This window comes from Fusarium oxysporum, chromosome 8 (genome assembly GCF_000149955.1).
Source record: "Fusarium oxysporum f. sp. lycopersici 4287 chromosome 8, whole genome shotgun sequence".
Classification (NCBI taxonomy): domain Eukaryota; kingdom Fungi; phylum Ascomycota; class Sordariomycetes; order Hypocreales; family Nectriaceae; genus Fusarium; species Fusarium oxysporum.
In genome coordinates, this window is record NC_030993.1 from 3,650,729 (window position 1) to 3,671,391 (window position 20,663).

Genomic DNA, 20,663 nt, shown 5'->3' on the forward strand with positions numbered 1-20,663 from the left:
ACCACGCTAACCCTAATATGTTAGACGCCAGTAAGATGACCAGGCTTCGTTTTGCCTCACGTCGCCGTCGCCCTATTACGAGGATTCGATATCCACTTGAACATGGAGCTGACACTCGTATCTCATACGCTTGTGGATGGGTATTTCTTTTAGAGGCTTTAAAGAAGAGGCATATTAAAGGAGCAAATATTGTTCTTGCATACAGAAATACCAAGCTAGATATTGTACAAAAGTCTTCGTAAAGCTGCTTTGGTGTGATAGAGACAGTTGACCGTGTTGTGGGATGATTGCCAATCATCTTTCCATCGTGAACAGATGCATCCTTGAATGCTGCAAGTATTGAGCAACATATCCCATATCCAATGTTACACAATGCCAGCCGCGACAAAACAAAGGTTGTCCTTCAAGCTTTACTATTAAACTTTCAGCCCGAAGATAAAGTTTAAAAGAGTAAGACGCATTAGCTGCAAGTATTTACGAGGGCTCTAGTTCTTGAACCGTCCTGAAAAATCGCTATAGCGACTATTAATTCATTACCATAGTGTCTGAGCTGCGCTCTGCCCGCGACACATGTATGTAGCCTGGTCACCTGAGTCAGTGGAAATGTTCTAGTTATAAACGTACAGTCTTTTACTGACTGTGTATAGAAACCGGTGATCTAAGTGAGTAAAATACTGGATGGGGATTTCTTGATTGAATTGCCTTGATTTGCTCTCTGGAAAACCACCGCCTTTGACCAAAAGTCACCCGCAAACACGGCATTGATAACCGATGATGAGAGTGCTATGTTTCGATTAAGCGATACAAAAGATCAAAATCCATATGTTTACGTATTAAGCCGATGGAAAGTAGCCTCACATATTTTCAATAGCACATAACGAATCTAGAACCTTTCAGTATCATGACTTCCTGCAAGCATGGTTCACCTCAGCCAACCTCCATGCTGCAGCCAGTTCGCACACTCCTCACCGAGCTCCTTCTTAGCCCTCTCCTCATACGCCTTACAATCCTCCTCTGACAAAACATCCTTCCATCGCGAGTTCGTTCCCTTGTACACAAAGTCCTTCGCACCATTCGCCCAAGCAACCTCAGCCTGAGGCGGCGCCGCAAACTCCGCATGCTCCTTCATCCAATCAAACGTAGAATGCTCAACGACATCTTTGAACTTATCCTCCGGCATGTCCGGAATCTCAAGAAACTTGGCAATTCTCTTGATTCCCCCTTCAAGATCAGCTTTGAGATCATTGAAGTGAACAAGAAGCAAGTTAGGCTGGTCACGATGCTCCCACCATCCACGAATATGACTCCAGAAAGGCCAACCAAGGGAACTTGGCATGTCGTCCTTCACAAGCTGATCGAAAATGTCTTTGGGATTCTCACTTGGTCGTTTAGGAGGTTGGCCCTCATAACCTGTGTTCTCGAAAAAGCTGTAGAAGGTATCTGTAGCGCGATACATATGATTGTGGATACTCCAAACCATATCACGGCCGTCGCGTGCGATGAAGATATACTTGACTTGGGGGTTCCAAACAAGAGCGTCAAGAGGGAGATGTGTCTTGAGGAAGCGACGGTGAGTTTGTGATTCGATTAGTCCTAGCATGGCCTCCTTGGGGACGATGCGCAGGTCGACCCATGGTGAGAGAGCGCCTGCTGGAACGGTTGGGTCGCCTTGGTGGATGAGCTGAGAGACGATTTGCTGAACCCACTATCGCGATAATTAGATACTGGCTCGGAGCAATAGAGTGACATCTTACAGTTGTGCCTGACTTGGCGTAGGTAGTGATGATGATATCATCAGGCCTGAACTTGACGTCGTTCCAGATTGACGACTCCATGTGATGGTTACTCTCCTCACGGGTCTTCTGCGGCATGTTGCCGTTGGTTCCGTTTGTTGTAGCCATAGCGGTCACTCCTAGCACAGAAGATGAAACTGCTTGAGCAAACATCAAAGAGCCCCTCTTTCACATGGCGGAACCCAACCTCATTTATATCCATCACCTCAACCCATTCCAAGTTCTCGTATCCTCGTCGTATGCACGTAAGACCAAAGGATCTTCAGCCCTGTTCCCCGGTTCTCGGGACCAAAGTCTCACCCAAGAACTCCATTTACACCGGAACTCGCTGACTATCATCAGCCGACAGCCCGAACCACGGCTCAAAAGGGTAAAGATCGTCGTAAGCTTCGTCACATGGGATGGTATTGATGTCAAGCTAATGTAGAGAAAAGGGTCGTTGCAGCGCTGTCGATAACTACTTAAGTGCTGCGGAGTAGGAATTAGCCCGTTTATGGCGTCGCTTGAGAAGCGTGGTGCGAGAACAGACTCCAAATGTTCAAGTCTAGCTATAAATTGGCCAATTGTGTTTAGTGAGAGCTTCAATGGTTGCCGCACTGGGCTTGAAATATCTCCAGCATGGCTTTTCTTCGCATAAGACTTTATTTTCATGCATGATGGTTCACCAGATAATATTCTACTTGAACATATCCAACCATTTACAAGTGCTACGTGGTAGTACGGGGCTGGTAAAGGCTTACTATTGGGGGCCGCGAGAATTGTAATGGAGGATAAGCTACCTTGCCGGTTCCGATTACGTTGGCCCGTGCGGATATGCCGCTCGAGTCACCGCTCTTCAGACCTTTGAGCCTTTTGCTACGACGGTCAGCATCGTGAGGTGGGCCCAGGTAAGACTGTTCGCTGGGGCTCAGACGCCAGTGATATTACTAAGAGCTAGTGCTCACTAGCCCCCTGAACCCTGATGCACTGTTCTCAGATTCAGATCCACAGCCTGACTTGGTTTGGTATGATGTCTACTGTCCGATGAGTTTGAATCGCCGAAATACATTCGTTTCACTCAAGGAGGGAGCTATCAGTTTGACAGCAAGTAGTCGCAGGCGTTAGCAGCTGGCCTTGGACCTTGTATAGGTAATTCATGAACAAATGCTATCCCAAGTTGCCAGAATTACTCCCCGCTCGGAGGAGCTAGTGCTGATCTTACATACGGGCTTGCTGAGATCCGGCGGGTAAGGCTGAAAGAGGAGTGTCACCGATAGCCGGCATTCAAAAGCTAATTAATGTATTTCCATTATTAAACCATCGATATTTACTATAGCCATGACATCCTGTTCTGAAACCCTTCTATCCATATCTTGCAACCTCTCAGGTGGGAGAAAAAGCTACTCTAATATTTTAGAACGAATATGATACTACGAAGCCGACGGACCGAGATTATGTCAGCGAAGCACAAAACCAGGAATAGATCAAACTGGCCATGTCATCTTACTTTCCCACTAGATACCAGTACGGAAGAGGTACTAGAATGACCGCTGCGATCTAAGCCTGCGCCCGTGAGGACAGATACCAGTAGGCTTCCTGTAAGCTTTCACCGAGCTAGGTAGAGATAGGCTTAAACTGAATGTGAAGTAAAATGAACAGTGCCTTTATTATCCGCTGCCTATTCTAGGATGGATTGAACTTGAAAACAGCATTTACGGTATGCAACATTCTTGTTTACGACTAATATACGGCCGCTTTATTATATGTAGTTAGCTTTCGCTTCAACCTAGTGCTATGTTATGAATAAGCTTTTAAATACAAGATCATTAAATAATTCGTGTATTATAATAGGATAATAGTACTTGAATAAAATATCTAAACAAAACTTACATGCTTTGCTTCTGAGTCTGTCCTTACCAGCCCTGTTAATACCTTTTTCCATTCCATGGTTTGCTTTATACTACTATACTCCGGGTGTATATCCTTTAGCTCTGGTGGGAAAGCCTTCTCTAAAAACAACTGATCTTTATGCAGAGACATACTAAGAGTGCCTATGTCATCAGCGATGCCTTCTATGGTTCGTCGGTAGCCCAAGATGTTGCTGTCTACCGATCTGGCACCAAGGTTCGTCAGAGCATCATCTAGCTGCTCGAGCAGGCCAAAGCTTTCAATCGTGAAGCTGCTCCCAATAGTCTTCTTCAAAGTTTGTGTCAATTCCTTTGACTTTGCAAGACAGCCACTCAGTGCCCCTTTCACGTCATCGAGACGGCTGTTTAGCAGGACAGTGAAGCGGTATCTGACCACGTTCAAAGCACTAATCGTCCACTCTCGAACGCAAGTGTGCAAAACATGAGCTTTGTCCCAGAACTCAGCCAGGCTTGGCAGTTGTCTCTGCAGCTTTGCATCATATTCGGACTCATGCGACGTTTCCAATGCCAGAAAGGCTCCCAGCCTCTCCAAGTTGGGTGGTATATCTCGGGCTCGTCCAGAGATGAACAATGGCAGCTTTGGGCCTCGATCGACAGAGCATGTTCCCTATCTTCTGGGTCTGATCTTGCCATCGTGAATACCTTGTTTCTCCACTTTGCTATGAATTGAACCATGTTCAGTGTAAGAGGTGTGAACTGTGAGAAACGCTGCAGGTCATTGAACTTGAGAGCCTCAACAGGGCTAGACTCCTTTGTTTGACAAACTATAGCCGCAAAACATGGACTGATCAGGCGGTATTCCACGCCACCAGTAGTTTGGTATGCCAAAAATAACGAACCACACCCCTCGACTCGTATTAGATCCATAGGGCGCAGAAGACGCCCAAGCGCCCATGCGAAACTCCGAATTGCAATTTTAATATTGCCTTTCAGATGACAGAAGACTGTAACATAGTTTTGATCTACCAGTGCACTGGATGGCCCCGACTCGATTGTGACAGAGGAGGAAACTGGCGGAATATGAAACACTGTCTCGATTCTGGCTGCAAGAGATCCTGACCCAGAATTCACTGTTTTACACCGTTTACCCTTTCTGTTGCACTCAGAGTTCTCATCATGAGGCCAACCACCAATAGTACGTATCGTAAAACAATTGGTTAGCCATTGGTCTGTAGGAAGTTGTTTACAATCCAGCTCGATCTGCTGAATATGTCTGAATATATCCTCAAAGCCCTGCGGCGGCGTGTATCTATCCCACATAGGGACCCAAGACGGGATGCCATAAGATCCTTTTTGGTCCAGGACATGGTTGTTTATATACTGAATGAGATTGCAGCATTGATAATTATCCATCAGGTATGCCGCGACGCCGATGTAAACCTCGCGTACCATCAACTCGTAATCAGGACTCAAGTCTGAAGCCTCGACAGCGCTAACAAGACCTAGCAACCCAAATACTTTGTCACGTAAATCTGTGACTTGGCAGACACTGGTAGCAATAAGAAGATCTCTTAAGTCCATAGGGCTTTGCTCTATGTTTGACTGCATCTTTCCGGCATATCGAACCCATGAAGGAATCTTGACGCCTTTCTCGTATAATAGAGAAATGGACTGGTTGTTGACTGTGAGTGAAATTTCCCCACAGTGAAATGTAATAGATTGAGCCAGTAGAAGCTCTTGGACAATCCACAACCGAGCAAAGTACGATCTTGAGAAGAAGTTGTTAAGAATGGCGATGTTGCTGGTTTCGTCAAGGCTCAGCTTGTCAGAGGTTCCATTGCCTTGAATATCCTCTAATAAGGTCATGGCTTCGGATCCCGTAAGGTCTCCTCCACACTCCCTTTCTCCCACATAAGCGTGAACAGTAGTTGCTTTAGAGTAAATGGTTTTCATCAAGCCAACCTGATGAGACCTCTCTGAAGGGGATGACTGGTTGATGCAGATGGAATCGACCCATAGTAAGATTGACTTATGCCTCTGACGTAGGCTTCGTAAAGCTCGATCGCAGTTGCGCGTAATATGCAGAACCTTCTGCTTTTGATCCAGGAATATGAGACGTGAAAGTGACGTATCGCCCTTGTCATCTGCCCAAGTATAGGACAGGGCAGAATACGGAGGACAGATCTCTTGCTCCAAATGGACCTCGAATAGACGCCCACTGAGAGTATCGAGTCTGTAGCCCTGCAATAGCTCCAGTAGCCGAATGCAGGAGGTCTTGGGCAGGTCACAGTAGACATAAGGGTTTCTCTATCCATAGTGCTTAGCATGATGTTCATCCGTGAGACCAAACATAATCCTACATCTATTTGAGGTTGATTCTCAAGTGACGTCTGCATGTTTGGGCGGTAGCTATAGACATATGTCAAGGTTTCTGGGTCAGCTTCAGAGTAGTTAACGCCAGGGGGCCATGACAGCCGCCGAGTCTTAGCTGAGAGCCAGCCTTGCCACCGATCGACCCTTTGCTTTGTTTGTGATAGCTGGAACTCTTCAACAAATCCGCAGGACAGACACGTCCTCAGGAACATTTCGTTGGTTGATTGCACAAAGAAATCATGCTTTCTGCAACTCTGTTCTTTCTGGTCCATTGCGACAAACTTAGCATGAGCGGTATTGTTTAGGTCTGGTTGCGAAATTTGGAGGCTTGGGAAACGCGGGGATCTAATGCCAAGGGATGCGGCTGTGTCAGACAAGGCGGATTGGATTTTCCAAAAATGGCGCTTCCTGCATGACCCTTAGCTTACGTCGACTTAATGACACGGCAATGCAACATGCAAGAGTCGAAGGACGGCTGCGAAGAGGCAATATCAAACCCAACATGGCATGTTCTATACAATATCCTAATTTGCAAGTATAGGTAGTAGGCTTTCCAGAGCTTTAGCATCGGAAATCTTAGCAATGTCATTCCAGCTAAGTGAGAGCCTGGCAGCCTGCAGGCCAACCAATCATGGAGTGCCGCGTCGCATTGCAGCTGATTTCTCATTCATTCTGCAGTCACACCATGGCAAGAGAAGACTGACCAGACATCAAGTATTCGGCATTATATTAAGACTTTATCTTAAGAACTACCCTAAGTAGAGACAAAATGGCCCTTAAAGCTTGCTTCTAGACTTTAGGTTCAATGACACATATATGCCTTCGGGCATGGTTCAACGAGTAAACAAAAGGCTTTAAAGGCGAAGAGAGACTAGTTCGGCCACTTGAACTACCCGGATTGGGCAGAATGTCTAATGTGGCGCGTAAGTGAAGCAGGCAAAATGAACGGCTGGCTGGCTACCGCCCCAACATTGCCTACATGCTATGGAGCAATAACAGATGGCACAATATTATGCCTTTCTCAGGCCGTTATCTAGGGACTCTAGATTCTCAAACTATACATTACCTTGGACCGACCTAATACTAACTGCTCATTTCGGTCGAGTTGGGCGGCAACTGCCTGAATGTGACTACAACCATTGCGAGAAAGAACCACCACCCTGCATTTATCAAATTCAGAACGAGCTCAATATTCATCTGAACTTGCTTGGCTGGCCACGCCAATCATGTTTCTGAACCGTCGGACTCCAGCGATCTTTCACTTGCTATCTAAACTGAAACCTACGATATTCTATAACCGACTCGGTTAATAAAGCTATATGTGGCTACTGGCTTTAAGACTAAACATTAAGCTACTAACTCCATAATAAAGGATTATGTATATTATCCCTAGAAAATATTATCTATTTGTCTAAAGAGGTTTATAATCGCATATAAGTTGTCTCTGGAGCCATCTACTCACACTTGAGATCTTGTTAGGCGAGATACTAGGAATGAGTACTTATTTTCACGAGTTCAAAACCGCAAAATTGATATTTCTCTTACACAAAGAGATCCCTTAACTGAATGACTCACATTGAATCCTTCCAAAGTCTATTATCGTTGATTGGCTCAAGCTGGAAGCTACCTAACATTCTGGGAATAGCGGCATGTCTCCACCAACGGATATTTCTAAGTCCGCCGCGCCCTCTGACAACTTTGCTGACATAAAACAACTCCGTGAGCTTCATTCTAGCCTGTACTTACGCTTTTCTCTCGTCTAGATAACTATTTAGTTAGTATTATATTTATAAGTCGGTCTAATCAACCAAGATGGCTATCCCTCAACGACAGACCCCTCCAATCGAAGAGTTGCGCCAATTCTACGTCTGCAAAAGCATACACGATGTTCCGAAGCCCGCTGTCATTTTAGACAAATCTAGGGTGACTCGTCATTGTCAGTCCATGCTTAAAGCTGTTGATACTCTTGGTCTTGGTTTCCGAGCGCATGTCAAGACTCATAAGGTCAGTTACATCATGTTCATATGAAACGCTTACGCTGACGACCTTCAGACGATAGAAGCAACACGTCTACAGATCGGTCAGGGAAGCGGTGACGTCAAGCTTATTGTATCAACTCTAGCTGAGATTGAACATCTCCTACCTCTCTTGAAGGAGTACAAAGATGCAGGTCGTCGCCTTGATATCCTCTACGGCCTTCCTCTACCCCGCTCGCAGATCTCAAGGTTGGCATCACTTGGCTCGGAGTTAGGACAAGGGAGTATCTCTGTCCTCATTGATCATCCGACGCAGCTTGGCTCTGTGAAGGCGTTCTCCCAGCATTCCAAGTTCCCCGCTAGGGTGTTTTTGAAGGTCGACACGGGATATCATCGTGCAGGACTGCCGCCAACTGCGATGAACAAGAACGGCCTGATCGAGGCACTCGCAGAGCTTGAAGCCCACGGAGAGGCGGAGTTGCTCGGATTGTACTCTCATAGTAGTCTTAGTTACAAAGACAGCACGCCAGAGCAAGCTATGGCGAATCTCGAGGGAGAGATTCGGGGCTGTCTTGATGCAGTCAACGCCCACGCCCATCTCTTTGCGAAGGACAAAGAGCTAGTCATCAGTGTTGGTGCTTCTCCCCAGGTCACAGCAGTCGAGAATTTAGTAACAGCACAAGGCGATCTGTCGCCAGCAGCCGAGTCTCTACGCAAGTCCATCCAAGCTGTCACAACAGGCAAACCAGGCGGACTCCAAACCAAGCTTGAGCTTCACGCTGGCGTATACTCGATTCTGGATATGCAACAAGTCTCGACTAACTCGAGGCGAGAGCTGGGATCCTTCGAGGATGAGATTGCTATTTCAATCATAGCCGAAGTTTGTAGTGTCTATAATGACAAAGAGAGATCGCAGCCTGAAGCATTGGTTGCTGTTGGCTGTCTTGGGCTTGGCCGGGAGCCTTGTGCTGCTTATCCAGGCTGGGGTGTCATAAGCCAATCGGCTTACAAGGCAGAATCCTACGGAGGAAGGCGGTTGATCATTGATAGAATCAGCCAGGAACATTCGATTGCGGCCTGGGAACATGCTGAGGGCGAGGATGCTTCTACTCTACCGCCTGTTCCGTTGGAGGTTGGACAGGACGTCGTCATATTCCCGAACCATGCTTGCGTTGCGGGGGCATTATATGGATGGTATCTTGTGGTTGACTCTTCGGAAGGAGATGCAACTAAGATTGTTGACGTATGGGTTAGAGCTAGTGGGTGGTAGAGACGAATAGATATCAATACGGCCTAAATACATGGGCTCCAAGTCTATTATCAAGATCCAAGAAAGTTTCTCGCCATAGAATTCATCGTGAAGTTTCTTACTCCTTCAGGCTATCTTCAAAGAGCTTTTGCAACCTCGCTCCTTCACTATCAGCAACCTGTCCATGCGTCCTGACACTTCCATACGGATGATAAGGATATGGACTATAAACGTCAGTAATGCGTAAACCGGACCTCAATTCACTGAATTCACCTACCCATATTCCGGTACAAAAGTAATAAGATCACTATCCTTGCTTCGCGCCTTGACAATGCGTAGCCAAAGCCTCTCAAAGAACTCTCGTTCCTCTTTGAACACGGGATCTTCAGGCTCAGGACACTGCGACGACTGAGTCGTTCCTATGCGGGCATGGATATGAGTTACCTAAGTATATGTGAGTAACTATACAAGACGATTGATGAGGTAAGTTCTTACTCTTGGGATTAACAGATCTAGTATCTCTCTGTCTTCTTCACCGAGATCCAGGAGTCTTTCGCACACGACAACCCAGTGAGAGATATCTGCCGTCACTCGAAGCCTTGCACCTGGTCAGCCTACATCCGCGAAGGCCATTATAGTATGAGCTTACTCTGGAACCTTTGGCAGGATATACTGGGCCGCATACGGCGTGAACAAAGACCTGTTGCGATGCGTTTCGTGGCTGACGAGGCCCGTGAGACCCAGCTCCTTGTCGATACCAAGGGTCTTCTGATAAAAGTAAACTGATTCGTCAAGACTCCAGTAGTCGCTATGATTATCAATTGCTGAAATACTGTGAAATCCCATGAGACTCACCCTCCGGATTGGGCGTTGATCTTAACAGGCTTCAAGATCTTTGCGCGCTCGAGGTTCTGGGCGGTAAATATCGAGGTGGACATCTGGCGTGAGATCTCTAGGCCGACCGCCAACGTAGCCCGCCCAAGCTGTATGTAATCTTCCGAAGGTAAGCCATCGTCGCAGACCTGTGATGAATAGCTTACAGCACAGTGACTTCCAGGCCAAAATCATCCAAGATCTTTCGCAAATGCTGAAGGTTGTCGACATCGCGATCTGTGATATCGACTTCAACACCAGCTGCATCATGTTAGTATCGGCATTTACCACGTTCTATGCGTGCATCCCACCGTAGCCTTGCTTCTTGAGATCAGGAAACCATGGGATCCAGTTCTCAAAGTCATTCCCAGAGTCGACGCCCCAGACTGTTCGGAATCGCTTGATGACAACCATTTTAATCTCTTCTCTTCTGACAAGGATATACCAAATACAAATGAGAAAATAAAGGAAGAAACTTGTTACAATTGCGTCTGTTCAGGTCTGTCTTTAAATCGGTCTTCTGTCCGTCAAGTCGAAGGTTCCCAAAAGAGTATCTTCACCCCGGCGGGGAAAATTGCCTGAAATGGGCATGCTGATCACTTCGGCGGGGGAGCTCCACCCTTCACGATGTATTGTTTCCGGATCGGAGAAAAGAGGGAAATAGTTCCGGACACTATAGCGAATCTCTCACTGTCTCATTTTCCCAGACAATTTCGGAATGCAGCCATACCTGCTAACCCTGCTTAGTCACTGGAACAGCATCTCAACAGCAGAGTCGCAGCGTCTGTAGCACAACCCCTTCACATTTCTGATAGACTGCCAAGGCCGCATCCTGTCTTACACTCAAGGCCTCAGTCTTTAGCCCGCAATGCCTCCAATGTTCTGCTGGTCCAAGCCCGCCTTCCTCATCGCTCCCTTCAGCCGTGAGATCTCGTTTCTCAGTTCTTCATTCTCACTCTCAAACTTCTCCAGCTTTGCGTTCAATTCTTCAGTCCGCTCCTGAGCTCCAACGCCGAGTTCTTCAATAATTTTGACGACTCGCCAAAGCCGCATGACGACAATTAGAGAAGCGACCTCCTCGATGATACCACGGAGTGCGACGTCAGTTATGAAGCCAGCGATGACAATGAAAGCGTCGAAACAATGGAACCAAGAGTTAAAGTATCTAAGAATGTCAGTCTATGCGATATGAATGAGATGGGACCAGGACTGACTTCCAGCCAAATGCCCAGACAGAGGCAATAAGTTCAACGACGAAGAGGCATGAGAACACCAGACTGATAGATCCAAGTATCTCCAGGGCCAGGTCCCAATCTGATCCCTTCCTACCTTGCTCACATTTGAACAGATTGAGAACGAAGTCTACCGGTATCAGCTTATTGCTCAGTTAACACCCGATCTACTCACCAGCAATCATGCTAAGAACATCAAGCGACACCAGCGTAAGAACAGAGTAATGCCCAGCTTTCGACGAAAGAAATTGCGCAGTCTTCTGTTTCGTATTTCTCACGCTCCATGGATCACCTCTGAAGGGATGAGAATGCCAATGTTGGATGTTCAAGGACGGAAGTCTTCTCTTCCGGGGTCGCAGAAGTGGCTGTTCTTCCAGCGAGCTGCCCACACGTCCGATACTTGTTAACGGCATTTCGCTACTGATGGAAGCAGTGCTTTTGAAGAGGGAAATGGGGGAGACGCGGCTTCCTGACCGAGCAGGAAATGTTGAGTTCACGGTATGCCGTGTTATCCGCATAACGACGTCATGGGTCTTATCTTATCTTATCTCACTACATACCCTGTACATGTCGCGATAAAATTACCGTTTCGTCAGTGATAGAAGATTATGAGTCTAATATTACTAAAAGCTTCTTATCTTGATATAACATATAAGCGTGCTTTTTCTCCTTTCTTTTAACTATATCCTATCACTTGTCGAATTTGTTATTTCTTTCCAAACACTGAGCATCGAGATTGTCATACCCATGGACCGGAAGAAACAAAAGCTTCTTTCACTGATGTCCACCACCAGGGGGTCAGATAGCTGTCGTTTCAACTAGTGTTAGAAGTGTCTCGCTGTCGCCGAAAGACCCTCTTAAATTGCTAGCTAACCAACAAAGTGACTTGTTCTAGCCAATCGGATGCCCCCCTTCGTAAACTTCGAGAATCGTCTTCTCGACAACCAACAACACTTCATATGCTAAGCCATACGACTGCCATGGCTCGGATCTTGTCTAAACAACAGATTTGTCCTACTCATGACTCTATTTGAGGTAAATCAGGTTTAATCCGTGATCGGGTACTGACGATGGAGTACCTGCCTGGCCATTTGAAGGAGAAGATAGGGAGTTGAACATCTGTCTCAAGTTTGCGTTATTTATTACGTTAGTCGGAGTTAATTCGTGCTGGAGGCCGAGGCCACTGGCAGAGTAGGTTAGACGCTTCAAAATGGAAGACAATGGCCTCATTGTCTCAGCATCCTTCTGTAGGATCGAAGTGTCCACCTTAAGCCATATGCCGCTTTACTCCATTATCGTCAATATTGCCATCCTCTCTTATGCACCAATGGCCCTGCTTGTTGCTCGAGACGCGATCCACGCTGATGACCTTAAACGTTATGATGAAGTCATGAAGACTATTGTCGGCAATCAGATTCTCAACTTTTACCCGAAGAATCCAGTAATCAGGTTCGACATCCATGAATACCCATCTGAACCGGTAATGCACCTGTCAGTCAGACCTAACTTTAACTCACATGTAAACAAGATTATCCGGTCTGAGGTGTTCAAGCCAAGCCGAGATGCCGATGCATACTTCAAGCAGGAGGATGAACTAGCAAAAGAGTTTCTTCAACAATCTTTTAGGGAAGGAACAGTATAAATTGGAGAGACCTGGCGTAAGGACAACTAACTTCATTAAAAGGAGTTGGAAGTTCACACTGTTACCATGTCATCAGAGTTGCCAGTAGCAAGTCGCAGACATTAATAGTGCATGCCGGGGCCCAATACGCTTGGAAATACATGCTACATACCCCAAGCTGAGATCCTTGCATACCTCCAATGTTGCAGCATGGCATGCGCAAAGATGCATGGCCCCTCCGAAATCTATAGGGTCAGCGTAGGCTATCCTTTCTTGGATCTAATGTTGCTACGGTCTGGGATCTGCCTGGACCGTCCGCAACCTATTGAGGAACGGGCGTAAAGCTAATAACATGGATAAGGGAGGTAACCTCACATCAATTACCTTTACGTGCCAGATCATTGTCGAAGGCTAACTAACAAATGCATTTATGGCACGACGGAATGGGGTCAGCTCGCCATAGTCGTGATGCCTCAATAATAGCACTGGGACCAATATAACACTTCGCGAATACAGACATAGTAGGATCGACGAAGAATGTCACTCGCTATTACTCTATATTACCTATACTCAGATTGCATCGTAACACGTTTAGCCGCCCAAAGAGGTATGTACCTTTGCCAGCAAAGTGATATGATAGCTGACGTCTCCGTGTAGTACATGGTCTATTCGACCTTATCCATATTTATCCGGCCCTGACAGCCAGATAAACCAGCCGTAATTAGACATCTAATCCTTGTATCGCAGCTACATTTGGAACCAGGAAATTGGAAATTGAGCTTGTCAAACTCTCCAGTAAAGAATGGGATGCTGTACATATTTATGCGATAGCATGACACTAACAACGGCTGACTTACATCCAAAGCAATGGAGTCTAAGATACACAATATTCCTACAGGCTTAAGTATCAAATCTCCTTCTTTGACATGGTGGTCTTGTCACTTAAAGTCCATCGTCTATTCAACCTTATCCGTCTTCGCGCATTGATTCATCAGCAACACAATTCTGTTTAAACGCATGACATCAAGAACTTTGTCCATTCACCCTCGCCATAGACCGCCTTACAGAAAGTGGAGTATCGCCCTCGCTAATCTAAGCACTCACATATGAAACACGTTATCCCTATACTACGGCACTTATATCCTCCCACCAACTTAACCGGCCATTAGCCTAAACAGCTAAACAGGAAGATGAAGAACCTTATTAGGGAACAAATTCCTCAGAGAATAATATCGACGCCGATCTATTGCCAAGCACGGAGACGACCCGAGGTTAAAAGGAAATCTCATGCATCGTGGACTTTAGCCAGAATGCGGCATACATGGATCATGCATATGATCCGAAGAGCCATCTTACATCGGGATAAGTATGTCGAGCCGGATTGACCCGACGGGATGAAGCGTCGCGAGTTTAAAATTTAACCTTTGTTGACGTTTGTCGACGCCGTGTTTCATTATCTAATACTACTTCGATCTGAAGATCAGCTTGATTAGCGAGCTATAACCCATGGACAATATTGGAGTACTGCTCGAAAGAAACAATAGGAATGAGTGAGTGATCCTACGTACTATGTATCAGTATTCCAAGTTCAATTGTCAGAATGTCGAGGATTATAAATGGCCTCAAAGCTTTTACCCGTCAAGGTGGAAGCACACCATGCCAAGCACAATCACTCCATTAAAACCATGTTCTGGGCACTCCGGCAATAGCTTCGGCTCTCATTACTGACATCCTGGATACACATCAAGAACATTATGATACTAGAAGTGGTCCCATTGCAACACCAAGTCATTCTGCTTCTCTTACTCGTTCGTCGAAGAAAGCTTGGCACGCATGTTTATCCTTCGGCATAGCAGCCTAATATGATATGTCTGCCACGTGCACTCCTCCTTCCCCATGATCCCTGCCTCCCCGCAATAAGGTGCTGGCATCCCGAGTCACGATCTCAAGCCACGGACCAGAGGAATTGGGGAATGCCATTTTAGCCGGAAGTCAATTATGGATGCCACCGATCGAAATTGCGGAGGAAACATCACGCCAGTTCTTATGAATGCGTCCTGCCAATCGCATCACAGACTGACTCTTGGGGATAAGGGGTTGTTCACCTATCATTGGCCAGGAGAGTTCTTACCGTCTTGGCTCCAGTGCTTACCGTCTTGGCCTTCATGCGAGTGGGGAAGAAGAGGCTGAGATTTCCAAGATGAATGCAAAGAGTTGCTTTTGCTAGTAACGGAGAGCCAGGTTCCGAGGTAGGGCACCAAGCTAGAGGGTTGGAAGAGCCTGATGATCTTGGTATTAAGGACTAAGATACTTGGCAGTCGACTTATGACAGGCGATATGAAGCCTTATACGAGTATATATAGAGAACATCCCGCTCACCAACTAATTGATTCTGCAGCTCATCAGGGTTCTTCGATTTACATCCCAACTATCCAGCCAATCTCAAAAGAGACATCATGGTCTCCTTCAAGTCTCTCCTCCTCGCCGCTTCGGCACTCACTGGAGCTCTCGCTCACCCCTTTGACTTCCTCGACGAGCAAGACGACGGCAACTCCACCTCCGTCCTCGAGGCCCGTCAAGTCACTGGCAACTCCGAGGGTTACCACAACGGATACTTCTACTCTTGGTGGTCTGATGGCGGTGGTTATGCCAACTACCGCATGGGTGAGGGTAGTCACTACCAGGTTGATTGGCGCAACACTGGTAACTTTGTTGGTGGAAAGGGTTGGAACCCTGGTACTGGCCGGTAAGTTGAAGATGCTTTTAAGAGTTGAGATAGTTTGCTGATGATGGACTAGAACCATCAACTATGGCGGTTCTTTCAGCCCTCAGGGTAACGGCTACCTTTGCGTTTACGGCTGGACTCGCAGCCCTCTCGTCGAGTACTACGTACGTACCCCATCTCACCCCTCAACTCTCCATTAACAATATCTAGGTCATCGAGAGCTACGGCACTTACAACCCTGGCTCTGCTGGCCAGCACAAGGGCACCGTCTACAACGACGGCGACACCTACGATCTCTACCAAACCACCCGCGTGCAGCAGCCCTCCATCGACGGCACCCAGACCTTCAACCAGTACTGGGCCATCCGCCGCAACAAGCGCACCAGCGGCGCCGTCAACATGCAGACTATCTTTAATGCTTGGAATTCGGCTGGCATGAGACTTGGAAACCACTACTATCAGATTCTGGCTACTGAAGGTTACCAGAGCAGTGGATCTTCTTCCATCTATGTCCAGACTAAGTAAGACCTGCCTGTGAAGGTTCGTTGGCCTTGAAACAATGAGGCTGAATCTCTCTATGGCATTGCTTGGGAATTATGATAAAGATGGTGGATGTGAAAACTATGAAGAAGGCTTGACCTGGTGTCAATTGATGGGGCTTTACTTTTCAGCGCGGGACATTTCTCCTTTGGAGTTATGTCTTGTCATTCTCTAGTACATAACTTTGATCTGATCAATATTACATATCGCGAAATACCTTCCACGCTCAGTGAACCATCAGTGATGCTCCATACCTATTATTCGTGCCTCTATTTGCCATATTTTACGTCCCGCGTCCTCGCTCCCGGAAGATCCCTCAACTCTATATCATTCGCATCCTTAAATCCTTTTGTATCATCCCAGGACCCAACGACTGTCTGGTCTATTGACGAGTATCTGGCATGACTGCCGGACGATGATGGCCACGCCTCGCTACCACGCTGCTTGGAGTGAAAGCATATCGTTCGGTTGCCAAACCCAGAGTGTTTGCGTGTGGACTCCCAGCTGTTGCTTTCTCGACTCGGTTCTTGGGACTTGGTTCGCGATCCGAAGTATGGGCGTAGTGAAGGAAGGCAAGCGACGACGAGACCTATGTTTACGTCTAGAGCGCTCCAAAGTACTGCAGCAACGATTAGCATCTGTAGGTGGCGAAATGAATCGTAGGTCGTACCTATTGTACTTAATGAGATGCTAGAATCGGCACCAGCCTTCCAGATCATGACAAAGCGAACAAGACTAACAGCCATGTTGACGGTGCCGAGAAGGAAGGTGAAGTATATACCGAGTCTCAAGGTTCTTCTGACGTGCAGAGCTGGTACAATTAACCACGGCAGAATGAACACTCCACTTTATTAGACATCGTCCCAACAGAATGGAGATCAACTTACCCAACAGATCTCCCAGAAATGACAGTCCCCAGCCAACGTGAAAAGTAACAGCATAAGTCCACTTCGGACATGTCCTCGAAGGCCTGAGATCCCTGTAGATTTATTAGTGCCGTGCCTCAAGAACATACTGAATGAACCTACCAGCTTCGGTTTATGGGGAGACAAATACAGAATAAAATCACGATGGTGATGATGTAACTGATCCCCACGAACCAAATTGTCGCCCAGAGGAACCTGAGCCTCTTGACCATAAACTCCGGAAAGACCTGTAGATAAACAGCAAGCAACGCAGCTTTGCACAAGTATAGCGTCGTATAAAAGGGAAAGCTCGATGCGAACAGCAACTACTCCACGTCAGCTCCCATCTATCACCCCGATTCCCCTACTCACCTTCAATATCAACACCAAATTGGCAGAACCTCCATGGTATCCCTTCAATGTTGTATGAACGCTCGGATCGAATGCATCGAGCACTGCAAACACTGGTGAAAACGCAGCTGTAATAAGGCCCGATATCCACGCTGCTACCATGAATATGTCGCTAAGTAGTAATTTTCGCTTTTGTATTCGAAGACGAAGGTTCAGGCGCGCGATAACGAGGATTGTCGCTATAATGACGAGTATTTGAGATAGCTATAGCCATTAGCACCAGTCCCTCCCGTAGACACAGAGATCTTACGAGAATATCCTTTGCCTCTGGATTCTTCATCGCGACATGCCTCGGGCGTTTGCTGTGGCCCAGATACTCCCACAGCATTTCGCCTCTGGTACAAGAAGGAGAATGGGCACAAGAGCATTATGGCTGTTTATACCCGCGCCAAACGGGTCTTCGGCAATAAAATGGCTTGTCTTTGAGTTCGGACCTGGCATTTCTTCGTGTCTTACCTTTCTTGGCAACATGCCAACCGTGGCGCTAAGATGGAAACGTCAATTGTTCTACAGTGGAACGGGACTAGGTCTGGACGTTTTAGGGGATTGGTGGTGCCTTGAGGGGCCGAGGCCACCTTGGCAAGTATTAAAATATTCCCATAGATGGAAGGGAAATGGTGTATCCGAAAGTAGATCTTGTCACCAGTAAGCCAACTTGCAGAACGGTGATGTCACAAGGAACCAGGATTGTCGTAATGGGTTTTTTCTTTGATTACTAGTCCATAGCTTATTCTATAGCATCATACCCCTAGCTTGACCTATAAAACCTGGGGGGCAAATAGTTATGTCTTGCGGCGAGACATGTATCGCAGTAGACATCGTCAGACCGGCAAACCTATTCGCAGACGCAGGGGCAGCGACGGACCTTATTGGCATGTTGCTTGGGACCGTTGTTGTCGACCAAAGGGTCAACTATTGTTGTTGCTTCTCCAGACGTGGTATTGCTGGGAGGCGTGCATGACTTGGCCATCTGCAATACCAATATCAAGAGTCTCGGAAGGAAGAATGTGCATGTTCGGAGGCATTGTGAGGTGATAGTTGTACACGTGGATGCATCTGTCCTTCTGACTTGTGCGGTAAAAGGTTGTTAGTTGGAGTAGCGGAGTATTTGGCGAGTTGAAGTGTGATTTTTAGATCGTTCGCGCGCATGCGTAGAGTTTATGTAGTTATTTGGAGATTGTTTATTCACAGCAAGATTTCAGAGTCCTCTGCATAATTTCAACAAGGCTTGCTACTCACAGTGAGCTGAGTTACCTACAGCTCTCGGTCTGATCATAGATTGTTTAATAGCTCGAGCGCAACTATAAATACTTCACTCATACACAGACACAGTGATACGTAATTTATATGAGTTTCTCTTTATTATCACCTACTAAGTCCACTCCGGTGAACTTGCGTAAGCATCATTTATAGCCATTCTCAATGATCATCATTGACACCCAAGCTTAGAGGTTTAGTGAATAAGTGATCAATTTCCATCTCCTCATGATCTTCTTCCCATTGCCACCGGAGCTTCTGACTCCTCAGGTGGGCAATGCTCAACACACCAATGACACCTGTAGCCCCTAATTAGGACAAGGTTCGTGCATTGCGGTTGCATCCTGCAGGCGCAGAGTGACATGGCACCTTGTTTGTTGGCTGCAGAATGGATGAGTCCAGTGTGAGGATTTGTCGCCTCGACCGAAGGGGAGGGGGAGGGGTCTGGGGTGGTATTGCTGGAAGGCATAGTGATAGACTGATAGGCTGGGGGCTGTTCTTGGATGTTGCTGTGAATCTGTGGTAGTGTTTGTGTTGCGTGTTGGCTGAGGTGTGATTTTCCAGCTGAGTTTGGTCCAACCGCGAGATTATATCTACGATGGACGTGGCAGGCATATGAATCATTCTCCCGCTGTTGAGTCTTGTCACGGCCATTTTGAACTTCTTTCACCGTGCAAAGGGTGTAAAGCGCACACCTACTGCCTGCAGAAAGGCTTTTGTCAGTGTATTCTTGATCTGCAAACCATTCACTTCAAGTTGCCCGTCAGTTCGACACTGTTCAGATGTCCCAGCAGACATGACGTGCAGAGGAGTGGATCATGAGTCGCAGCTGCTGGTCAACCGGCACGTCCCAATGTCACTGACAGCGCTAGAAGTCTGTACATTCTACTAGATCACTTATTGTGATAGCCAGCACAGGGAGGTGGGCAATGGAGCTGTCGCTTCTAGGATTGTTAAGCGTCCCCTTTCGGGACAACAACTGTTATATTCCACAAGATCATATATCTAGATCACATGTGACTTATGTAAGACATAATTACTCTATCAGTGTAGGATATAAACTATTGGTGCTTCTTTAGACATATTAACAAGGAATAATCACTCTATGTTACACAGATGTTTGGTGTTGGGGATCGACGCACGTGTCATAATTGAGCTCGTTGTCATTCTCTTTATCACTCTCGCATCGGCTCGATTCAACAAAAGTTATCATATTAATTAGAAAATCAGTTAATTGATCTCTTTCTATTGGATTCTATAGCCCCAACCAACTCCTCGTCAACCCATGTATTCCCCACGTCTTTGCGTCACAACTTTTTCCGTTCATTACTTCTCAACAGCCAAAGTGAAATTAGCCTCAGGATGGCACAGCACAAGGCAAACATTGCAGTATATTGCCCTTTCCCTATGGGCAGCTCTTATTCATTGATCACTGCATCTCTTGCATTGGCATAGGATGTTGGCGTTTTGTTTGCATGCTGGGTCGTTGAGTAACGGATTCAGAACTGTATCCTCATTTGCAGTAGGAGCAGGGGGCATAACCTCCTGGTTAGACATGATGATCTTGGTTGTTGTAGTAATTGTGAAGATGAGGGTGTTTGGTCTTGTCTTGTAGTCTTTGTTTCTGTGTGCTGGAGTGTGACTTTGAGCCTGGCATTGGCTGTGGAGGGAGTTTATATCGACATTGCGAACCGGTCGGCATGATTCGTTCTCTCCTGGCTGAGCACCGTCAGTGCCATTCTAGTGCCTTTATCACGCTCAAAGTCTGATGTCCATCGCGCTCAATGCTTCAGATCTATGCCCAATCACTCTATTATGGTGATGCGCGTAATCACGTCGCCAGTTCACTCTCAACTCGGCG

The 20,663-nt window shown here is 46.7% G+C and overlaps 8 protein-coding genes across 8 annotated transcripts; 3 read left to right on the forward strand and 5 right to left on the reverse strand.

The window, feature by feature from the left end:
• Nucleotides 1-922: 922 nt before the first annotated feature.
• Nucleotides 923-2,060, reverse strand: FOXG_15737 (uncharacterized protein; the record flags this gene model as incomplete). Its single annotated transcript, XM_018395854.1, has 2 exons — nucleotides 1,755-2,060; nucleotides 923-1,705 (listed from the first exon to the last, which is right to left on the reverse strand). The coding sequence occupies exons 1-2, from the start codon at nucleotides 1,944-1,946 to the stop codon at nucleotides 923-925; spliced, it is 975 nt and encodes a 324-aa protein (XP_018256145.1). The 5' UTR covers nucleotides 1,947-2,060.
• A 1,483-nt stretch (nucleotides 2,061-3,543) lies between these two features.
• On the reverse strand, nucleotides 3,544-6,355 carry FOXG_15738 (uncharacterized protein). Its single transcript, XM_018395855.1, has 2 exons — nucleotides 6,001-6,355; nucleotides 3,544-5,947 (listed from the first exon to the last, which is right to left on the reverse strand). Exons 1-2 carry the CDS (start codon nucleotides 6,283-6,285, stop codon nucleotides 4,079-4,081), a joined length of 2,154 nt encoding a protein of 717 aa, XP_018256146.1. The 5' UTR covers nucleotides 6,286-6,355; the 3' UTR covers nucleotides 3,544-4,078.
• A 1,366-nt stretch (nucleotides 6,356-7,721) lies between these two features.
• On the forward strand, nucleotides 7,722-9,411 carry FOXG_15739 (uncharacterized protein). Its single transcript, XM_018395856.1, has 2 exons — nucleotides 7,722-8,017; nucleotides 8,066-9,411. Exons 1-2 carry the CDS (start codon nucleotides 7,826-7,828, stop codon nucleotides 9,257-9,259), a joined length of 1,386 nt encoding a protein of 461 aa, XP_018256147.1. The 5' UTR covers nucleotides 7,722-7,825; the 3' UTR covers nucleotides 9,260-9,411.
• On the reverse strand, nucleotides 9,260-10,393 carry FOXG_15740 (uncharacterized protein). Its single transcript, XM_018395857.1, has 6 exons — nucleotides 10,279-10,393; nucleotides 10,094-10,232; nucleotides 9,888-10,046; nucleotides 9,734-9,836; nucleotides 9,516-9,682; nucleotides 9,260-9,462 (listed from the first exon to the last, which is right to left on the reverse strand). Exons 1-6 carry the CDS (start codon nucleotides 10,379-10,381, stop codon nucleotides 9,357-9,359), a joined length of 777 nt encoding a protein of 258 aa, XP_018256148.1. The 5' UTR covers nucleotides 10,382-10,393; the 3' UTR covers nucleotides 9,260-9,356.
• A 115-nt stretch (nucleotides 10,394-10,508) lies between these two features.
• On the reverse strand, nucleotides 10,509-11,867 carry FOXG_15741 (uncharacterized protein). Its single transcript, XM_018395858.1, has 3 exons — nucleotides 11,519-11,867; nucleotides 11,326-11,473; nucleotides 10,509-11,276 (listed from the first exon to the last, which is right to left on the reverse strand). The coding sequence occupies exons 1-3, from the start codon at nucleotides 11,859-11,861 to the stop codon at nucleotides 10,970-10,972; spliced, it is 798 nt and encodes a 265-aa protein (XP_018256149.1). The 5' UTR covers nucleotides 11,862-11,867; the 3' UTR covers nucleotides 10,509-10,969.
• Nucleotides 11,868-12,619: 752 nt separating this feature from the next.
• Nucleotides 12,620-12,985, forward strand: FOXG_22127 (uncharacterized protein; the record flags this gene model as incomplete). The annotated part of the gene is made up of 2 exons (XM_018402525.1): nucleotides 12,620-12,823; nucleotides 12,872-12,985. 2 exons carry the CDS (start codon nucleotides 12,620-12,622, stop codon nucleotides 12,983-12,985), a joined length of 318 nt encoding a protein of 105 aa, XP_018256150.1.
• Nucleotides 12,986-15,303: 2,318 nt separating this feature from the next.
• On the forward strand, nucleotides 15,304-16,451 carry FOXG_15742 (endo-1,4-beta-xylanase 1). The gene is made up of 3 exons (XM_018395859.1): nucleotides 15,304-15,710; nucleotides 15,763-15,853; nucleotides 15,900-16,451. The coding sequence occupies exons 1-3, from the start codon at nucleotides 15,421-15,423 to the stop codon at nucleotides 16,212-16,214; spliced, it is 696 nt and encodes a 231-aa protein (XP_018256151.1). The 5' UTR covers nucleotides 15,304-15,420; the 3' UTR covers nucleotides 16,215-16,451.
• Nucleotides 16,452-16,498: 47 nt separating this feature from the next.
• Nucleotides 16,499-18,515, reverse strand: FOXG_15743 (uncharacterized protein; the record flags this gene model as incomplete). Its single annotated transcript, XM_018395860.1, has 6 exons — nucleotides 16,499-16,830; nucleotides 17,117-17,208; nucleotides 17,330-17,382; nucleotides 17,507-17,724; nucleotides 18,002-18,029; nucleotides 18,411-18,515. 6 exons carry the CDS (start codon nucleotides 18,513-18,515, stop codon nucleotides 16,499-16,501), a joined length of 828 nt encoding a protein of 275 aa, XP_018256152.1.
• Between the last annotated feature and the right edge of the window lie 2,148 nt (nucleotides 18,516-20,663).